General features: G+C 45.4%; 1 protein-coding gene across 1 annotated transcript; it reads left to right on the top strand.

The window, feature by feature from the left end:
• Positions 1–8,815: 8,815 nt before the first annotated feature.
• Positions 8,816–11,993, top strand: LOC108164311. The gene is made up of 9 exons (XM_017299960.2): positions 8,816–9,198; positions 9,261–9,424; positions 9,484–9,669; positions 9,729–9,844; positions 9,906–9,999; positions 10,775–10,951; positions 11,003–11,295; positions 11,359–11,504; positions 11,561–11,993. The coding sequence occupies exons 1-9, from the start codon at positions 8,919–8,921 to the stop codon at positions 11,878–11,880; spliced, it is 1,776 nt and encodes a 591-aa protein (XP_017155449.1). The 5' UTR covers positions 8,816–8,918; the 3' UTR covers positions 11,881–11,993.
• Positions 11,994–19,378: the final 7,385 nt, after the last annotated feature.

The raw sequence follows: 19,378 nt of genomic DNA, 5'->3' as shown, positions 1-19,378 counted from the left end.
AACAAAACTATGGATGGAAAAGGAAGAGATCTTTGAGCAACCGTCTAAGGGATCCCTTCTGCTGGCAATGCGCTGGCAAAGGGCCTACAGATGGACTCCTTAAAGCCATAGTTGGAGTCCGTTGGAGATCAACCACAAGGAGGGCATGGATCCATAGCCTCCTGGCCATATATATCTATCTTTATCTGCTATAAACTATGCACTTTACCATCTATAAACCATCTTAAAGTACGCACATGTAGGTTTTGGCTTACAAAATACGAAATTCTATAGAATTCCATAGAATGGTTAAACTAAATCCCTTAAAAAATGACTGGAACCTGTTGCCCTCCCGCTAATTTGTTCTCCATTTGCTCCCTTTTGGCCCCAGGGCTAATCCGCCCGCCCCCCTCCCCAATTAGCGCCTTTCATTTTTCGATGGCGGCCCCCAATTAAAGTCTTAGAGCCGCCAATGCCGCAATTTCCGCCGCGGCGTGAGGCTTCGATGGCAAACAGTTCTCGCCGCTGGGCCCCAGCTCTGGGCCAATAGTCAACATGGGCAAAATAAAACAAAAACGACGGCCAGACGACACACTTGACGCGGGGCGGGATGGGGCCTCGTCTGGAGTAGGGAGGGGGCTATGGGCGGGGCGCTTGAAAATTTCAACAATAGCAAAATGAAGCAAAATGAAGCAAACGAAGCAGCGAAGCCACTTTAAGCCCCGCAAATCCATAAGGCAAACAAAATGGATTTCAAATAGAGGAGAAGCGCGGACCAGGATGTGGATGAGATGTCCTCGCCAGGGCCTCCCCCCTCACCAACCCCAGGGGCAAATCGTCTGAGACGGAGCAGGATTCTGTTCTGTTGCCATTGTTACGACCACAGTGGGCGCAGAGTCCTGGAAAATGAGAGGAAAATGGGACTAGAAATGGGAGTTGATGGAGGGGCATGACTTGAGAAGAGATGGGGCAAAGATTATACCTGATTCTGAAGGGAATTTGGGAGGAAACTATCCCCCAAATTGGGACTTGGAATAAACTGTAATTTTTTGGCCACTCTTTCGCTGCTTTGCCCCACTGTGGCCTGTCGATAATGCCGCACAATATTTTCACAGCGGTTACACCAAGAAGGCAAATTATTTGGGTGGAGTGGGCACTGGGGGTGCAGGGGGGGAGCACCGCCATCGGGTGTCAACATCGCCAGAGGCGAAAGCGTAAACCAAAAGTTTGTTTTCCACTGATTTCCCGCCGCCGCTGCCGCCGCTCTTTCTTCTGTTCTTTTCCCCCCACCCCTTGGGGGGGTACAAAATTGAAAATTTCCCCACTAATCGCAATCGATACGATACGCCTTGCCAAATGTCACTCAAAAGGGTGGCCGGAGGGGGTCTTCGTTTTGTGCAAACAAATAAATTGAAGAATACTCGAAAATTAAATAAATATTTGGCATTTTTCATGGCTGCAAATAAATTACAATAATGAATGAGTTTTTGCTGCAAAAGAGCTGCCTGTCTGTCTGTCGCAGAGGGAGAGAGAGAGAGAGAGAGCGAGAGACAGATAAATTACAGTCGAGAGTCGAGTTGACAAATGAAGTTGCCTGCGCTCTGGGGCGGAAATAAATGTTTGGCTAATAAGATTTCTCATTTTTTGCAAGTTTTTAACAAGTTCAGAGAGTTGAAAGGGCAGGGGTCCCTCCCTCCCTCCCCCCAGAAGCTTAGACAGAAAGGGAACCCAGAGGAGGGGGATATGAGGAGGGCTTTAGGGCCATACGGAAGGATCGGGGCGCAAGAAAACCCACTAGTATTTAGGCAACTACGACTCTACTTTATACAGTCATCACTTAGAGACAAAGCTCCTACAGAGCCCCTCTTCGTAGGGGCTAAAGTAGGGCATAGAAAAGATCTAATGGCGGCAGGGCTTGAGTGATGGAATTGGAATAAAAAGACACATGAATTCGACCGAATTTGTGCTCTCTCCGGTGTGCCAGTTGGAGCTCCAAGCCATCTTCTATATTATTCATTGTCGCGATATTGAATTCATATGAATTTCCCCATTCATAGAGCTACACCCCACTCCAAGAATAGGCCACCGAATCGATTCTTAGGGTTACGGCATTCCCTTCATTCCATCAATGAGAATCAGCGCCTCAGATCTCTCATTCCATCTCATCACTCGCCCAAAAAGGCCTCAACGAAGCCGCTATCGTCATTTTTACTGCGTCAGAGCCGAAAATTTCGTTTTTTCTTTCTCGCTCACTCTTTGATTGAAATGCCAGTAGAGAAAATGAGCAAGCAATGCCATAATTTGCTGGTTTTTGGCTCTGCCTTAAAGAGGCCTCAGTCTGGCTGTGACTTTATGAGTGCCGCGTGCTCTACTATGCATATTTTACATACTTATAGGCCTCCACCAGTTTTAAAGACTCAAATCTCTTAAATACCTCGACATCCCTGGCCGAGCCAGAAGTCGCACACTCGAATCGCGCCGCATCGAGGGCAAATTAAAATTGACGCCCAATAACGAGGCCAGGCCGCACCCACCATCAACGTCACACGCGTCCCTCCATTCAGGGCTGCTGCCACTGCCGCTGTCTGGTATCACAAGGACCCTCTCTCGAGAGCAGAGGCGTAGGGAGATCGTTCACAGGCCGCAAAAGGGTTAAAAGGGGTCCTCAGATCTCAGGACCAGGGGGTTTCTCTCTCCCAGTGAGACGCGTACTCTGTATTTAGGATATATTTACATCCGAAAAGCCCTGGCAAACCCTTTTGGAACCCACGACACTGCCTCCTCTGGGGCCTCCTTTGGCGGGCTCTCCTTGGAACCGAACCGAACCGAACAGAACAGGAACAACACTCTCGCATCGTGAGCATAATTCACAGCTGAGTGAATTTTAAGTGGTTATTGCAAAAGTTGGCAAAAGGCGGTGCCGCGCGGCGTGGCATCAAGAAGCGAAAGTGTTGGACGGACTCCTCTCTCGCTTCCTGGCATATTGAGCGCGATTTTTATTGAGTTACATAAAGGAGTGGATATCGATGAAGAGGAGTGGGCGGAGGGGGGGCAGTGACGTTCGTCTAGCTGGAGAAATTAGGTTAGGCATTATAAATAATTCGATTAGCTTTAATTGGCATGAACTTGCTGCAAATGCCAGCCAGCCAGCTTCCTGCCTGCCAGCCAAAGGTCGAAGCGGCAGAGATGGGAGCGTGACACGAGGAGGGGAGAGGCCTTCCCTTTGGACATCTGTGCAGCTTCTGAAGAGATGTTCGGCCAAGGAAACCTCATCGGTTTGTGTCCCTCTGTTGATGGAAGCTCTTTTCGGCGCCCACCTCTAGCTCCTTGCCTCCGAGTTGATGGAAAGGCGTTTTATGATTGACAGACACGCGTACCCCCCGCCGCCCCCCGCAATGCGCTGGGAAAGTGTTTGAAACTCTGTTGCCAGACGGAAATGATTATTATATAATTGAAATTGATAGGCAAGTGGCGCCAGAGCGTGGCTTCAAGGATTGGGGTTTCTTGGGCCCCGCTACAGAGCGCTCCGTCAATTATTCATAGAAGCGAAAGAATCCAATTTAAGTCCAATTAAAGATGCAGAACCATCTGTGTGTTTGGTCTAATGATAAGCCGACAACCGGCCCCAATGCGTGCGCTCTCGAGGCTTTCACTTGTTTGGCCCCGACCCCCCCAAGAAGTTCAACAATGGAACGTGCTCAAGTCGATTCGTCCTGCCCTGTCCTTCGAGAGGGAAACCCAATTGGCGTTGAGGCAAGGAGTGAGAAATGAGGAGAATGGATAGAACAATGCCTGCGGAGGTACACAATGGATGCAACTGACACTGAAAACTGGTGAAACGGGAAAAAGTAATGGATACCTACAATTCTAGATGTACTCGTAATGAAATAATACTAGACTCCTGGCACATAAAAAAATACCAGAAAAATATACAAAATATATAACAAGGGAATACCAGGGGAATACTGAAATATTTCTAGGAAAATATTGTCTTGCGGATTAAAAGGAATTCGAACTCTGTTTCCAGGCACGAGATGAGTGCACTGTGTGCGTGAGAGCATGTCGCGATTGCGTGAATCTCATTAGCCAGAGACACGATATGAAAGAAATCAGCAAAGACACTTGGAAGTGAGGGAAGGGAGACACTCACAGGGAAATATGGCAAATAAGGCCCTCAAATACATCGGGGATTAACCTCCGCTTTCGTTTCTTCGTCTTGCAGTCGATTAGCAGCCAAATATTGCATTTTCCGCTCATTCGAAAGCGCTGATTGTTGCTTTTGGCAAGGCATTGCTTGCTTATCGGCACAGATTCAGATTGCAGCCTTTTTCTGAAGTATATTCACACATTTAATTCATACTTCCATTGTTCGGAGCAGCAGCAATAGTTCAAAATACTGCGGCATACGGTTTTCCGGGTCAGCTAATATATAAATATATATCTACACTCAGTTGTCGATGTCATCCACATGTAATCAATGAAAATATAAAGTAAATGATTCAGATTGAAGAATCTTTTCCACCAAATAAAATATATACAAATATATAGAATTATATAGAGGACGCCACGTCCCTGAATGCAGCAAAAAAACCAAGTAGAAACCAAACTGTACCGATTGAAAATCAGATAAAGTTAAACTTCCAAAATACGAACCACATTTAGCAAAAGAAAACGTTCGACTAAGGAAGACTTTGCCTTCTGAAGACTTTGACTGCCAGAGTTGGCCGTAAAATGTTCCCTAAACGCAATTTTAGTTTGAAATAAAGAAAATTCCACTAACAGAAGTTCGAGTTATGGAAGTTCCACTGTCTATGGCAGTATGTATCTGTGTTTAGTACATACGTATCTGCAAATCAATTTGTAGCCCCAATTTGTCCAATGCAATTAGCATTAAATGGAAAATAAAACCCAAAAACAGAGAGAAAAACAGGCAAAATACGAAATACAAAATACACACAATTAAAATAAATTTTGGGGAACATTTTAGAGGCCCAACAACAAATTGGCAAATCAAGAATCAAATGAACTGATCAATGAATTGAATTCCATGAGCCAAAGTGAGGGATAGAATGAGTGCAATTTCCCATTTTCCATTTCCATTTTGCCAATTACAGAGTACAGAAAATGCAGCTGCCTGCAGGCGCCTCTCTCTGCTTTTTTCTTTGTTTTAGTTGGAAAATTTGAATATGAAATGTAGAGAACATTTTCGGCACAGAAATTGCAGTGATGTAGTGATGAAATTAAATGCCCCATGGCGTTGCAGGGGCAACTGTTGGGGGCGCCCCAAAAACGCACTAACAATAAGCAAACATTTTCCGAATGACAACTAAATAAACTCCGCAAAAAAGGAAACAGAAACAGAACCGAAAAACCAATACAAATACACTCAATCCCCATGTCAATGATACTCCGCCCCCGTACCCCACTCCCCTCCCCCCTCGTAACCCCCACACACACAAAAATCAAACTGACAACAAATCCCAATGACAAAATCAAGCAATAGCAATCGATATGTTTCAGCACAGTAAATGGTCATGTTTCGGTCTGGCAGGATGCAGCATCCTGGGCCGGGGGGCCGTGTGGGGGGGTCTTTGAGTAGTCTCCGTCTAACCGTCTCTCTGTTGAAATGTCAATGCAATTGTCATTGTCTTTCCATTGCCTGGCTCTCTCTCTCTCTCTCTCTGTGTCTTGTTTGCTGTATGCATCATCAATTTGGTCTGTCCGGTGGCTGGGGCCTGGAACATCTGCTATTGCCTTGCCTTTCGCTTATTGATGGGTTAGACAACTGAAAGGCAATAACCGATTCGTACTACTTAACCGGCTAAGGATAGGGCCAGAGTGGCTGCCCCAATGGGGCTTTAAAAAGCCAAGAAAACAGCCTCTAAAAGGCATGTTTTTAAAGCAAGAAAGTAGAGGCCTGGGTTATCTGTTGAAGCCTGTTCGAAGCCCTTGCCGACCCTGACATAAGCCGCTTACAAAATCCTGGAAAAAATCAAGGAAGGCATCCCAAAAATCGCACTCGAAACTCATTACAACAAAAGGTGCTGGGGCTGGGGCTGGGGCTGGCCGCCCACTTGAGTCCTCGAGGGGCTCTCCCCATAATCAACTCGTTGCAACCGAGAGTCTGCCATGCCCCCTTGCCCTTGCGCACACCTTCAGGGGCACCTTTTTCATTTGCACCACCACCACCCTCGAACGCAATATGAAAGAAGGCGAAAAAGTTGGGGAGGCACAAGAACAATGGTCGACACGACACTGCTCACCCTCCCCCTGCCACCCTTGATACCCAATAAACGCATTCTGCTCCTGTCAGACCCACAATGCCAGGGCACTTAAGCCATTGCTTTCGGATGCCACCAGCCCTGGCAGGCCCTCCTTTCGGTGGTGGAGGGGGTGGAGGGGAGGGGAGGCAGATGATTGTCCCAGTTTCCGGTGTCGTCCATGTGGGAGGGGAATTTTTCTCATTTTCCTTTGAGAGTTCAGCGTGTCATGGGGGCGAAACCCATTTGCCTGTCTTCTAAAATGTGCCCCCCCTCCTGCCCCTCCTGCGAGTATCTATGCATCTGTTCCTCTTCGTATCCCCCCCTCGCTCTATCAGCCGCTCAATCCCTCTGTTTGAGTCCTGGTCAGGTGGACAGCTTCCAATAATTCTGCTAATGCACAGAGCGAGAAATTCTTTCCATTTTCCAACTCCTCCTTGGCTTCAAGTACTGGGCATTTCTTTCAGTGTACATGCCTGCACCTGTCTGCAGCCACAGAAGCCCCAGTCTCCGTCTCCGTCTCCGCTCCAGGCTCCAGGCTCCGTTGACGTTGTCAGCAGGTATCTCTCCCCCTCCCCCTTGCCCCACCACATTGTCACAGGCTCTTTCCTGCTTCCCTGCGAGTGTGTGTGCGTGTGTGTGTCTGTGTCCTGACAATGATGGCGTTGGCATTGACGTCATTGGCATTGGCGTTGTTTGGACGCTGGCGACGGCCGTTTGGCACTCATTTCCTAGGCAGCCGACGGCCGCCCGGCCCGCCCGGCCGTTCCATTATTTATGCTTTTTAGGAGGACGATAACCCCCTCCCCCCTACCCTTCTGGGCGACGCCATATTGGCAAACATCTTCAATTTGCAGTTGTCGTTTAATTGTTATCGTTATGCATCCCTGGGCCTCCCCTCCCCCCTCCCCACTGCCGCCCCTTTTGTGGCGCTGCATTCCGATAATTGTCGTTCGGGTTAGCTTTTAATTTGAATGGTCCTACCATTTGAGGGTCCTTTTGTCCAGCAATTACTTACGATTATTGGCAGCACCAACAGGATTCAATAAGCCAAATTTGCGTGAAGGGAATGTCCTTTGGTTTCCCTTCTGTGGGTGCGAAAGGAAAGCTGGCTCGTGGAAGGATTGAGGGGGAAAAAGAAAGACTTTAGGAAGTGCAAAGTGTGGTATTTCTATTCTTTAGGAGATCAAATGACCTTCGGCATCGAAAACAGTCAAAATAGTAGCTTTTCTAGGCCTAAAACAAAAGGGGAAAACAATCAAAGGCGAATATTATGCCCACTTATGGGGTTTTTTTCGGTTTTGTTGAGGTTTCAAAAGGAAACGACAGGCGTTTAATGATCTTCAACACGAACCCTGTGTTGGTTCCGTCCCGGCCTTCCCATAGACAATATAGTGCACTCGAAGGAGGCCTCTTTAGAAAAAGCACACACAAATCAGCTCGAATTTAAAACTCAATTACGCATCATCATCTACATTTGGTCTTTCGAGCCGGTTTCATCATTGATCTGGAGAATGGAAGTCGCCTCAACGACCGCATTTGGCCGGGAAAAAGTACTTTTTCAACAGGAAAATGCAAGGCTGCCCACGAGTGCAGTCTCCAAGGCAGAATTCCATGAATTTGGCTACGAAATGGTAAAAATTTTAGACCATTTTTGGTTTAAAAAATTGTACAAAATAATGCAATAAAGTCAGGCTTATAAAAACGAGCCAATCTTATAGAAAATTTATAAATTTATCGAATAAAATTATTTTTCTGCTAAAAATCGCGATGGAAAATCTCTTGAAACAGCCGAAGGATGGAAACTTATGGCTGTGCCATTCTTTAAGTCCGGCACTGTATATGTAAAGCCTCGTACGAGATGGTAACACTTTTTTTTGCCCCTAAATTAGCAAATAAATTATGAGAATTAACTGAATCGGGAAACAATAGAATATACACAGCGAAACACAAAAAAACTGTACGAAAACTCTATCTTATAGCTGCCATATGAGCCATCGGGTAGATCTTTAGAAGAATAGAATACTGGCCTATAGTTTTGGGGGTTTATGGCTTCCTTATGCTATAGAATTTGTAGGTCTTAGCCAGTCTCTATTCAGCTTTCAAATGGGTTGTTTTTTGGAGCGAATTGTGGGCTCGAAAGACGATGAATCACACCCAAATGACCAGGACGAGGAGATAAGTCAATACCACCTGGAGCAGGGCTCGAGGCAAGGCTGGTTATTGTTGCATTAGGATAGATATATATGTCCTGTTTCTAGATAGAATTCTAAGACTAAAGGTATCACAGAAGGTGATGTGGGAACCCTTTAAGTAACCCTTGAAAAGGAAGCCACAGAAGGCTGCCCCAGAGAGTAGGAAAAATAAAAGGTCTCTCCTCAAGACTACTTACGGATTTATAGTCCTTTAAAAAATGTATATTCCAGATCGAAATCCACATAGACATAAATCTGAAAGACAAGTGGCTCCAAGGGCCTGCCACAAAAAGTGTCGCCTGTCTAGGAAGAACCTTTTCAATAAAAGTCATGTGTTTTGAAGTCTGTTTTGAGAATGCACACTATTCAATACGTTGTAGGCACTCGAACAGAACACACAACAAAATAACAACAAAACATAAATAACTACAAAACATAAATAAATAAATAAAGTGAAACAAATAAAAACAAAACAAAACCAAGAATGGCGTCGATAGTTCCGAATCTCACACCGGCGGCAGGGGTTGGAGCCGCCATTCCGATATGGATGAAGATTGACTGGAGCCCCGATATAGAGCACGGGATCTACAGGGACTGGGGCTGGTACTACTCGCACCGGCGCAGGGACAACATGTCGGCGTACTACTACAACAGGGCCCTGGCGATGGTGCCCGAGGACTACGTGACGCTCTACCATCTGAGCCACACCAAGCGGAGGAATGCCCAGACCGAGGGGGCTCTCAAGGATTGTGCCGAAGCCAAACGTATTCTCTCTCTCTCTCGGAGAATGTTCTACCTATATCCTATATTCTGTATTGATTTACAGGCATTTTAAAGGATCTCAAGATCAAATACGCGCCCATTAATATGGAAATATGCGATGCTCTCTACGAACTGAATAAACTGGAGATTGCCAAGGCGGAGCTGCACAACAATACGCGTATGTTTAAAGGCAACAAGGCCAAGGCCTTTCAGAGACGTCTCGCTGTGGTACGATCCAGGTGGAGTGTTCCAAATTCCAATGATTGCTCATTTCTTGTTGGTTTCAGGTCAACGAAAATATCAAAGACTGTTGCGGGGAAGAGCTCACGCAGTTCTTGTCCTCGAATGAAAAGCTGGTCATCCAAGTGAGGGAAATGGAAGTCAAGGCCTTCAATGCACTGCAGAACAAGCCGCTGTGGAAAATCCTGAAGGAACAAGGCAAATGCGATGTCTTGAGCATCCTGGAAATCGAAGTAGGAGCCACATTTGTACCCCTCTTTTAGACCCATTAATTTCCTTCATTTCCCAAAAGGAAGAACTCATACCCCCATTGGAAATCGCCCGGCGAAGTCGGGCCTTTAATGTGTTCAATCAGATGTACATCGACAAGTCCTGGATGGATGTGGTGTTCCTCAAACAATTGCTGAGGTAATTATCGGTTAAACGTTTGCCGATTATCTGCTGATGGGTTGTACGTTTGTTTCCTCAGGAACCCCACTTTGCTGCTGGAACAGTGCCACAACTCCAAGTATTTTCTGGGTGCTCTCAACAAAAAGAAATACGAGGAGTTAAAGAACTTTTTGGTAGGTAGAGCAACGATTGAGGGCTACGCAGCTCGATAATAGCCTTAATCCATGGTTTATAGAGAGTGGTGCAGCAGTGAGGTGCCCACTGTACTACACTGTAACAAATACACATTCATATACACACATATAAATATGCTCCCCCACTGGAAGCAGCACCAAGACTCTGCTGCCGCTGCTGCTGGCAGACCCGAAGGTTGTTCTTTCCTTCTTTCTCCTTCTCGCTTGTCGCCACTCACGTCTCGTATTTCGCATAATCGATCTTCAATCCGAACCCGTCTTGAGCCGATCACCTCACTCGTCGTTCACTCTCGCTATCGCTCTCCCATCCGCACACCTTTCGATGTTGCCTTTCCATATAAAACTAAATGTTAAGGTGAACAGCTGTAACAGGGCAACCACGCGCTGTTAGCACGTTAACAGATTAACAGTCTGTTAGCGCTGAGAGCCGCTCTCAGTTAACAGTTGGTTGGCAATCGGCCTCTGCCTGGCCTCGCGCTCGCTCTCTCTCGTTTTTTTGCGCTTTTACGATCCGCACGAAGCTCGACGTTTTTTTGCAAAGTCCAGCTACAATCTGAGGTGTTTCTTGTGTCTTTTTCACATCTATATTTCCACGAAAAAGTACATGAAGCTGAATTTTGACCTCTTTATATCTAAATGTGCGTACTCCTCGTGGGATAACGACGTGGTTCCTCCCCCCTTCCCCCAAAACCCTAAACCATCATCGAGACATCATTAAATATATGTACCCTAAATACCATTCTGTATATTCCAGAAAATGCTCCATGCCCGTTCCCCCATGTACTACCTGCGGTACAACAAATTCACGAACAAGAAACTGATGGATAAATTCCGGGAGGACTACCTCTACCGCGTGCAGTACCAAACCCGTCGCACGATGGTCTCTGTGTTGAGGACCATTCGTAAGCTTCGTGCGGCAGGAAACGTAACCGTAAGTTTGCTTTATTAAGGAATCCCCTTATTGTTCTTGTGTTTTGTTTAGAAACTCTCAAAATACGTGGAGGAGGTGATGGGCGAGTTCGTTGTGTTGAAAACGAATCGGGTGATGCCCTGGAAATTCGAGTTCATGAACGAAGTGTACAACACCCTGGCCCTGACCCTGGCCGATCAGTGCAGAGTCCCCTACAAGGGGTTCTCCCACGAGCAAAAGGATGCTCTGCTGAAGCTACTGCGCCTGCCCACCGACAAGTCGCGGGATGTGGAAACTTTCGTGTTCGGAGACCGCTCCACCCATCAGGCTCCCGTTGACTCGGATCAGGCCATGTCCAAGTCCAGGTAAGACTCGATTGTAGGGCCCCCGCAAGCCCCTCCTCTATTGAAGGGACTCCCAATTCACAGACAGCTGATATTCCGACTGGAGAAACGAATGAAGTTTGCCAAATACTCGATCGAGAAGTGCTATCTGTTCCATCAGATTGGCGATACTCATCTGAAGTCGAATCGTTTCGATGAATGCTGGTTTGCAGCCACCAGGGGCATCAAAGGCAAGTCCAATTCGAGCACTTTCGAGGGTAGTGACGTTATATCCATTGTTTTTCAGAGTCCAAAAACTGCAACGGCTTGATTTGGCGCTTCCTGTGCACTCTCCTCATTGTCAAGGCCAATGCGTCCCTCTACAAGGTGGAACGCACCAAGGACGCTCTCATGACGGCCTCCCAACTGATGGACCAACTGGGCTCTCCCGAGCTCTCCCGCTTTGTGGCCCTCTGCATAGCCTGCAACGAGGAAGAGCTGACTTCGAAGAAGCAACGCAACAGCCTGGCAAGCCGGAATCCAAGCAGCAGCCAGGCAAGCCGGAATCCAAGCAGTGCCTCCAGCCTGGACACGGTGCGGAGTGAACACAGCGAAAAAAAAGTCTAAAGAGATGCCAACGCGAATCTGTGTAATGATATTCATGGCCTGGTGCCGCTCTACACGCTTTCAATCAATCGAATACATTTCTTAGATATATTCCTTCCACATTTCTTAGAACAGAAATATGTTTCGCACTTGGGCTTTGCTTCGGGGCTCATTAAATCTAGGATTTATAATCTCTTCAACTAGTCTAGTAAGGCAGAATCATGGCACATCTTTAGAACGATGTAAAGATGGCAAAGTTTATGGGAAATTGTGCCTAAAACTTATTGTACGAGATGAACTATCACCTAGTTTTGTGGTTCTAGGGGTTTCACTAGGGGGGTTGGTTACAAAGTGCTCTACAGAATTTCGTTGTGGCCCATGCCGAACGTCCTGGACGCGAAGTTAAGGGCTTAGAGTGTAGGATGTAGGAACCCAAGCGTAGAGAATCCGAAACAATTGAAAAAGTGCAAAAATATGGTGCTAACCGATCGAAGATTGCAAGTACAAGAGATTTTGGTAGCCATGGGCCATCACATTGCTCTTTGCTTTCCGTAAGAGGAGTGCCGTACAATCGACCTCAAAGCAAGGCTGCAATGTCCAAGGAGAAGGCTACTGAATGGTTACCCCACCCGCTCAATTCTTCGGATTTACCCCCACTGAGTGACTATTTCTTCTATCCAAAGTTGAAGTATTGACTCGACGGAAAGAGTTTTGATTCCAATGATGAAATTATCTCAAATCTCTTGCCTCGACAAATCCTATTTTTTGGAGAGGGATACCGTAATTGGAGTAAGTCTGGAAAAGATGGTAAAAGCTAGAAAAACCTGTGTTCACGGACCTGTTGGGCAGTACTTCGTTTCGCCGATATTGGAGTATTTTATTTGTGTGTGGAGCCCGCAGTATAAAAGCAGCAAAGTCATATGGTATGTGATTTTGAGTCTTTTCTCTGCCTAATCTCAACTGGTAATCTGGTGGACTCTTACCACTCTACTGATCTATGCTAAAACTTAATTAGTTGTTAATTTTTGTTTTTATTTTTTTTATTTCTATTTAGTAAAGGATTTGTATTTGATTACAAAATATTAATACAATTTGTTGTTTGCTGTTAATTTTTGTTAGTAGATCACAATTTTTAGTCAAAGTTGTTTAATATAATTCCCAAGTAGTTGTTTCCCTGTAAACGCAGTTCCTTCCCCTTTCTTTACAGTGAAGTTCAGCACCTTTTCCTAGATCCAAGTTCAGAGCCAATCATAATCCAAGACGGCGCCCTTCCCAATTGGAATTTCAGGTGCGCCGTCCACTTCTTTTCCGTTTACCCCTATAATTCCCAAGTCAAGTTTTTCAGTGTTTTAAGATTTCTTCCTTAAATTATTCCTAAGAGCCCTTTGCCTTTACTTTTTAGTGGTTTCTTCCAATAAATCCACGAAGCATGTGAGTCCGGGGGTCGACGTACGAGAGCTGTGAGTGCCCCTTCTCTAGTCCGAATAGTCTTCCATTTAACCCACCATCAAATCTCCTTCTGCTCCCCATCTTTATTAAAAGATTCCCATAGAAAATGAGTGGCCCCACAATTGTTTCACAGATTGGTTCATGCTTCATTGTCAGTTGAGTGCAAATTGAGAATGGAAAACCCGAATAAAGTTTCGCCAAGCCATAATTAAACAATTCCATTATGCAATGGGGATATCCTGGGGGGCCGGGCCAAGTTTTCCCTCCCTCCACCCTCCTTCCGTTATCAAATGGTGCTTGAAAATGCTCGATAGAGAGACACTGGAGAAGAGACCACTCGGAGAAGACAGTGGGAGAGAGTGGGGGATAGTCGGATGGGAAACTTTTAAGGGAAATTCAATAGGGCATGCAATTCAAGAAATTATTGTGCAATTTCAATAACTTTTCAATTGGGTTTTCAATTTGTTGCACACTTTTTCGTCTCCATTTTCTTTCTACTTTTTGTCGTGCCCAAAACTTTATTTCATCTTTTCCTTCTTTTGCATTTTCTAACCTCTTTTATTCTTTGCAGAAATTGACGATTTCCTCTTTATGGAAAGATGGTCCGAGAAGCTGTTTGTATTTGGCTTTTCTTGGCCATCTTTTAGCCGTTTATAATCACAAAATATGATGCCATTAAGCCGCCACTGAGAGGCTGGCAGGCAGGGCCCAAAGGCAAAAAAGGTCCACACTTTTTCCACTCCAGGAGGAAAACTCGAGAAAACATGATATACGTACAGTGTACTGTATGTACTGTGTGTCTGTGATATTTGCATTCTGCCAAGTGCTGCAGATACGTGCGCGTATCCACCAGATACGAGATACTCTCAAGTTTGCGCTGCGGGTGGCCGCTGCCATCTTAAAAGGTAAGTTTTCGCATTGAAACAATATTTGCACTTTACATCAGTAGTCCTTCCAGGAGAGGGTTGGGGGCGCGGGGGGGGGGGCGTTTACTCTAAGGGTGGCGGCTGTGGGTGGCGGCTAGCCACTCATATTGTCCCGAGACACGTGCCGTGGCTAAACCAAAACCATTAATCAAACAATTAGAGCTGGCTGGAAGTCGAAGCCCAGGCCCAGTCCAAGGACCCCACCCTTTCATTTGCATAAATTATGGCTTCATAATAACCGCTATTTATAATTTTCGACGCGGCTGCGTTCGGGCGGGCCCCAGGGGGTGTGTTTGTCAAATACGCCCACCGTCAACACCCTCGAAAACACACACAATCCAAGTGTTCGAAAAGGATTTAAACCGAATGAGAAATGAGTGAGAAATATGGCCGTTGATTAAGGAATCTGCCCTGTAGTTGCCCCAATCTCATACCAATCAAAAGCAATCTTTATGCCAGCCTTCATCATCCTTTCTTGGCCCCAATCCGAGCCCCAATCCCCCTGTCATCTCCCATCAATCTCTTGCTAAGCCGCCACGAAAATGTGTTCATATTTTGTATGCAAATTGTTAGGCGGCGGCACACTCGATTACCTTGCTGCACATTTACATGGCGAAATGGAATTAATTCATAAATAACAAGCCACCGAAGGACAGGCAGACAGACGGACAGACAGACGGACGGACAGCCAGACAAACAAATGTATGAGAATTATGCAAACGATATAAACGCCAAAATCAACTTGAGGCTTTTCCTCAAGCAAGGATTTCCCCACATTCACATGGGCGTAGGGTGGGCGAAGAGTGGGGCGGAGAGTGGGGCGGAGAGTGGCCCCAAAGCACAGTCTTTCAAGCGGGAAAGCGCACAAAAACCCGCAAATGAAATGAAACGAAATGTTTGCATAAACGATTTAATCGAATTCCAATGCAAATTCAGTTAAATTTCATTTCCCGTACGGCTCGACGAGACCTGGGCCGGAGACGGAGACGGCTCCGCGTCGGTGGTGGGAGGCTTTGGAAGATTCCGGCATTCCGGTTCCGGAAATTAGCATAACACTCGCGGTAATACAATAAAAAGAAAAGGATACAGCTACAGATACAGATACAGATATCCAGCGCCAAGGAGCGCCAAGGAGCGCAGGCCAAGTGTAAAGTTCATTTCGGAAAATTGCTGTTATACGAAATTGAAATAGGAAGCCGTCTCCTTCCTCCCAAAGGAAACTCATTGCTGGCTGAACGGCAAAGGGAGGAAGGAGATACTTTTATGATTTTTCCACTGAAAGGGTTTGAGCGGAGGGTTTGAGCGAAGATGTTGATGTTTTTCTCAGGGAAATTATATTTCTGACATTTTTTTATGATTCGATAAAGGGGAAAAACCCCCTATATGTGCTTGTAGATTTGAGAGGAGGAGTAGATCCTCTTCCAAGATGCCTCTGGTGGGGGGGCCCTACTAGTGTTATACGAACTTGGCCAATTATTTAAAATCCTAACATACAAAAGAATATTTCTAAAAGGAGTTAATCGGTTCGGGTCTTGAGTTTTTTTTCTCTTGAGTTTCCCAAAAACCGAACGACACTGCCAAATATTATTCTTCATCTTCATCTGCATCTTCTTTTTCTTTAGACTATTTCCGTGCTGCCGCCATCTATGATGTCTATCTTTTATTCCCAGGAATTGGAATTCGTTGGTAATAAATGTGTGAAGTTCACTTACGGCGGCTACGGTCTCGTTTCGATTCTCGGGCGATTCAATCTCCCACGAAAAGAAAACTCAAAATTAGACAAAAACAATTTTCCATAATTAAAATAATATTCCTACTCTGATGCATCGATTCTTTGTCTTTAATTTCTACTGCTTATTGACTTGACTTCCATAAATTCTCTATATATCATGATCATAGTGAATAGTAGATGGAATAGTGGATATAGCCATGTGGATGATCTGTTTCCAAGCAAGAAACGCTCGATCTGGCAGGTCTCAATTTACATATAGATTCCCTCACTCCCACTTCGAAAGCGCTCGAAAAAAACCAATATAAGCAGGCAGATCTCCAATGCATGAGCATACGTGTGCACACATACAGTCATATCTCAGTCCTCAGCTGCGTCATGTCGAAGAGGAAGGAGCTGCTGGCTTTTGAGCGCGCTCTCTCTCTTTCAACAAAAATCTAAGAGAGCCTGGCAGAAGAGCAAGAAGCAAGGAGGTGTATGGGCGCTATCGGATGTACACCTATTTGGATACAAAATTAATATACGAGTTTATCCAATACCAATGGCTGAATCTATGATAAAATGTTGCAGAAAAGCGCTCTCAATGGTACGATTAGCCCACGAATATCACTAGAAAATATACTTCGAAATAAATGTCCATCCCCACTCGAAGCTCCCTTAATTGGTGGCTCAAAAAAGGGTGCTACCCCTCTTACCATTTATATTTATAAATATTTATTTATTGCAATCCCTCATAGGGTATTCAATGCTTCGCCTTTCCACAGTTCCAAGTACGTCTCCTCCCAAGTCCCTCACAAACCTTAAACCCACTTCCACCAGAAACTGAGAATCATTTATATTTATGCGAATTCTTTGGTTGTTTTTTTTTTTTGTTCGTTGTAATTTCCACCCGAAGCCCGCTGCCTGCCTAATAGAGCGACTCAATTAATGAGGCAAAGTTTTTCCGGTCTCCGTTTTGTGCTTTTCCCGCAGAAGTTTTCCCATCCAACATGCATTGGTCGAGCTTCTGCTGTAAGGACAAGAACTTTAATGAAATCTTGACACGGGACTCTAGGTAGGACCCCGCTCGAGGACTAGGCAGGACCCCGCCCTTCATGGCAATTGTCGCGCAATGAATTTTATTTTGCTCTTTACAAGTTGTAAAAAATTAAGCCAAAGAAAAGGAGAGAGAAATCGTATTTTTGGGTTCTGGTCTTCGTTGGGTTTTTCTTTTGGCCAAACAAGTTGTTGGCCAAAAGCCAAGAAATTTATATGGCATTCCCATAAAGGGAAAACTTCCCCTTGAGGAAAATCCGTTAGCCGAAAAAGGGGGAGAAAAAACTTTATTTTCCCGATTGCATATTCAAAAGCCCCCCCCCCCCCCTGCCCCCACCCCCTCTCTCTGTCTCTGTCTGTCTGTCCGCTTTCGTGTCCGTGCCTGTTGGTTCTTGGTCCCTGGTCCCCGGTCTCTGGTCGCGTGGTCTCTCGTCGCGCATTTCCGTTACATGCCAAACACTTTTGGCCTTTGTCCCGGAGACCGCAAAAGTCACCGCCTGGCGCATACAAATTAATCATTTGGTCAAAAAAAAAAAAATAAAACAACAACAAAGAAAACCAGGAACCAGGAAACGAATACGAAAGGTTTGAGTGTTGAACGATTTCGCGTTGCAGCCCCCTAATGGATGGCTTGGGGGCTGTTTTTGGATCTCATCTGGGCTTATGATTCGCATCACGTACGCGACGTTTTTATGATATACCAATTTTGACATAATCCACGTGGATTACGAGCCAATACTCGAGCACATATTGGCAGGAAGGTCCAAGTGGTGCTGATCCAAAAGGGGACGGTGGGGCACTCTCTCTCCCTCTCTCTCATTGGAAGAGAAAGATATGACAACTCCCGTGATTTGATTTGATTTCCGTTCGAAGTAGTGATGGAATGTTTTGAGCACTTTTAAAAACCTTCTAGAATCACTACGGGGCCCCCTGCCTACCGCCTTTTCTTGTCCGCCGACCACCCGCTTAATCTACTCGATCTCGCGCGCCGATATGAGTCGAAACAAGGGAGAGAGAGAGAGGTTGTGCAGATTTTTTTACTCCACTTTTGTTTCCACTCGATTCATTAGACTTCCTTCAGTCCACCCTCTACTTGATGCATTTAACTGTTAAGTAATTTCATTTCAAATCACAATTGCATTCCACTCATTCCACGGGAAATCTCAAATGTCAAAGGTTAATGTACCGCTTGACTGTCTGACCAACGAGAAGGTTTTCAAGTGCAAAATGTCCACAAACGGCAGAGGGAAAGGAGGAGAAAACAGCGAAAGGAATGGGGAATGGCATGGAGAACAGCCAAAGGCATGGTGAATAGAGGGGAGAACAGCCAAAGGCATAGGGAATGGAAGGGAAAACAGCCAAAGGAATGGTAAATGGAAGGTGTAAACCAATGCCAACATCATCATCATCATCATAGACATCCTCCTCATCCTCGTTGTACATATGTACGATCCCATACATGGCGATGGCGGCGACGGCGGCGGCATACGTGTATGACAAAGTTTAAGTGCTTGCTAAATCCATAGATTTCATGCTGGCAACACGAGGGCGAAACATGGCCCCACATTGTGCGAGACAAGCAACAACAACAACAACAACAATCGTTAACAACAAAACAGCAGCGAGGTGTTGGGTAATGTGCAACAGCAGCAGCAGCAACAGTAACTGTAACAGCAGTGGCAGCAGCAGCAACAATTGTTGCAACAATAGTATCGCATTTCAATGTTTTTTACTGTTGGCATAAAAACAAAAGGCAAAAGCCGCAGTCAAACAGCGAACTAACACCAAAACAACCAACAAAAACAGCAAAAACCAACAACAAAGACAAGCACAAGTGCAACTGTAAAACAAGCTTTCGTAGCCTTAGACGGCATTACGACTAGAAAATACTCAGTATATGTGGGAGGGTAAAGCACTGAGTGACTTCTTCTTACGTCTGATAAAACTATAAAAAGTGAGGGAAAGTTTTCACTCTTATTTTTAGGAGGCGTTTGGCAGGCAGATCCACGTACTTTTAAGCCGCATTTCGTCACCTGAACAAAAGCACTCGAATGGTGCTGGGCTGCTGCAGCACAGATTTTTTCACAGTAAGAAAGCTAAAGAGGGGCAAAACAAGAGAAAAAGCGCCGCGATCTTAATTATGTTGTGAGATTTCCATAGCATTCCCATTTTTTTGCAAGATTTATAACCTTTTTCACCCTTTCCCACCACATTTTTCCAATAAGAGCAAAGCTGTATGAACAAGCAGAATAAAAGAGAGAGTTTCTTACCTTATTGGCAGCGCTCTCTCTCTCTGTCCTTTGATCTTCTTCCTGACTGCGCCTATTTCTCCTGCAGTGTTAGAAAGGGAGAGCAATAGATGTGCATTTGGCACGTAGGC

Source organism: Drosophila miranda, chromosome 4 (genome assembly GCF_003369915.1).
Source record: "Drosophila miranda strain MSH22 chromosome 4, D.miranda_PacBio2.1, whole genome shotgun sequence".
Taxonomy (NCBI): domain Eukaryota; kingdom Metazoa; phylum Arthropoda; class Insecta; order Diptera; family Drosophilidae; genus Drosophila; species Drosophila miranda.
This window is presented reverse-complemented; position numbering and strand designations above follow the sequence as displayed.

Excerpts from the sequence above, each read along its gene's own strand:
- LOC108164311 (XM_017299960.2), top strand. The coding sequence starts at position 8,919 with ATGGCGTCGATAGTTCCGAATCTCACACCGGCGGCAGGGGTTGGAGCC. Across the intron at positions 9,845-9,905 it reads TTCCTCAAACAATTGCTGAG|GAACCCCACTTTGCTGCTGG; the intron begins GTAATTATCGGT and ends TTGTTTCCTCAG. Across the intron at positions 10,952-11,002 it reads GTGCGGCAGGAAACGTAACC|AAACTCTCAAAATACGTGGA; the intron begins GTAAGTTTGCTT and ends TGTTTTGTTTAG.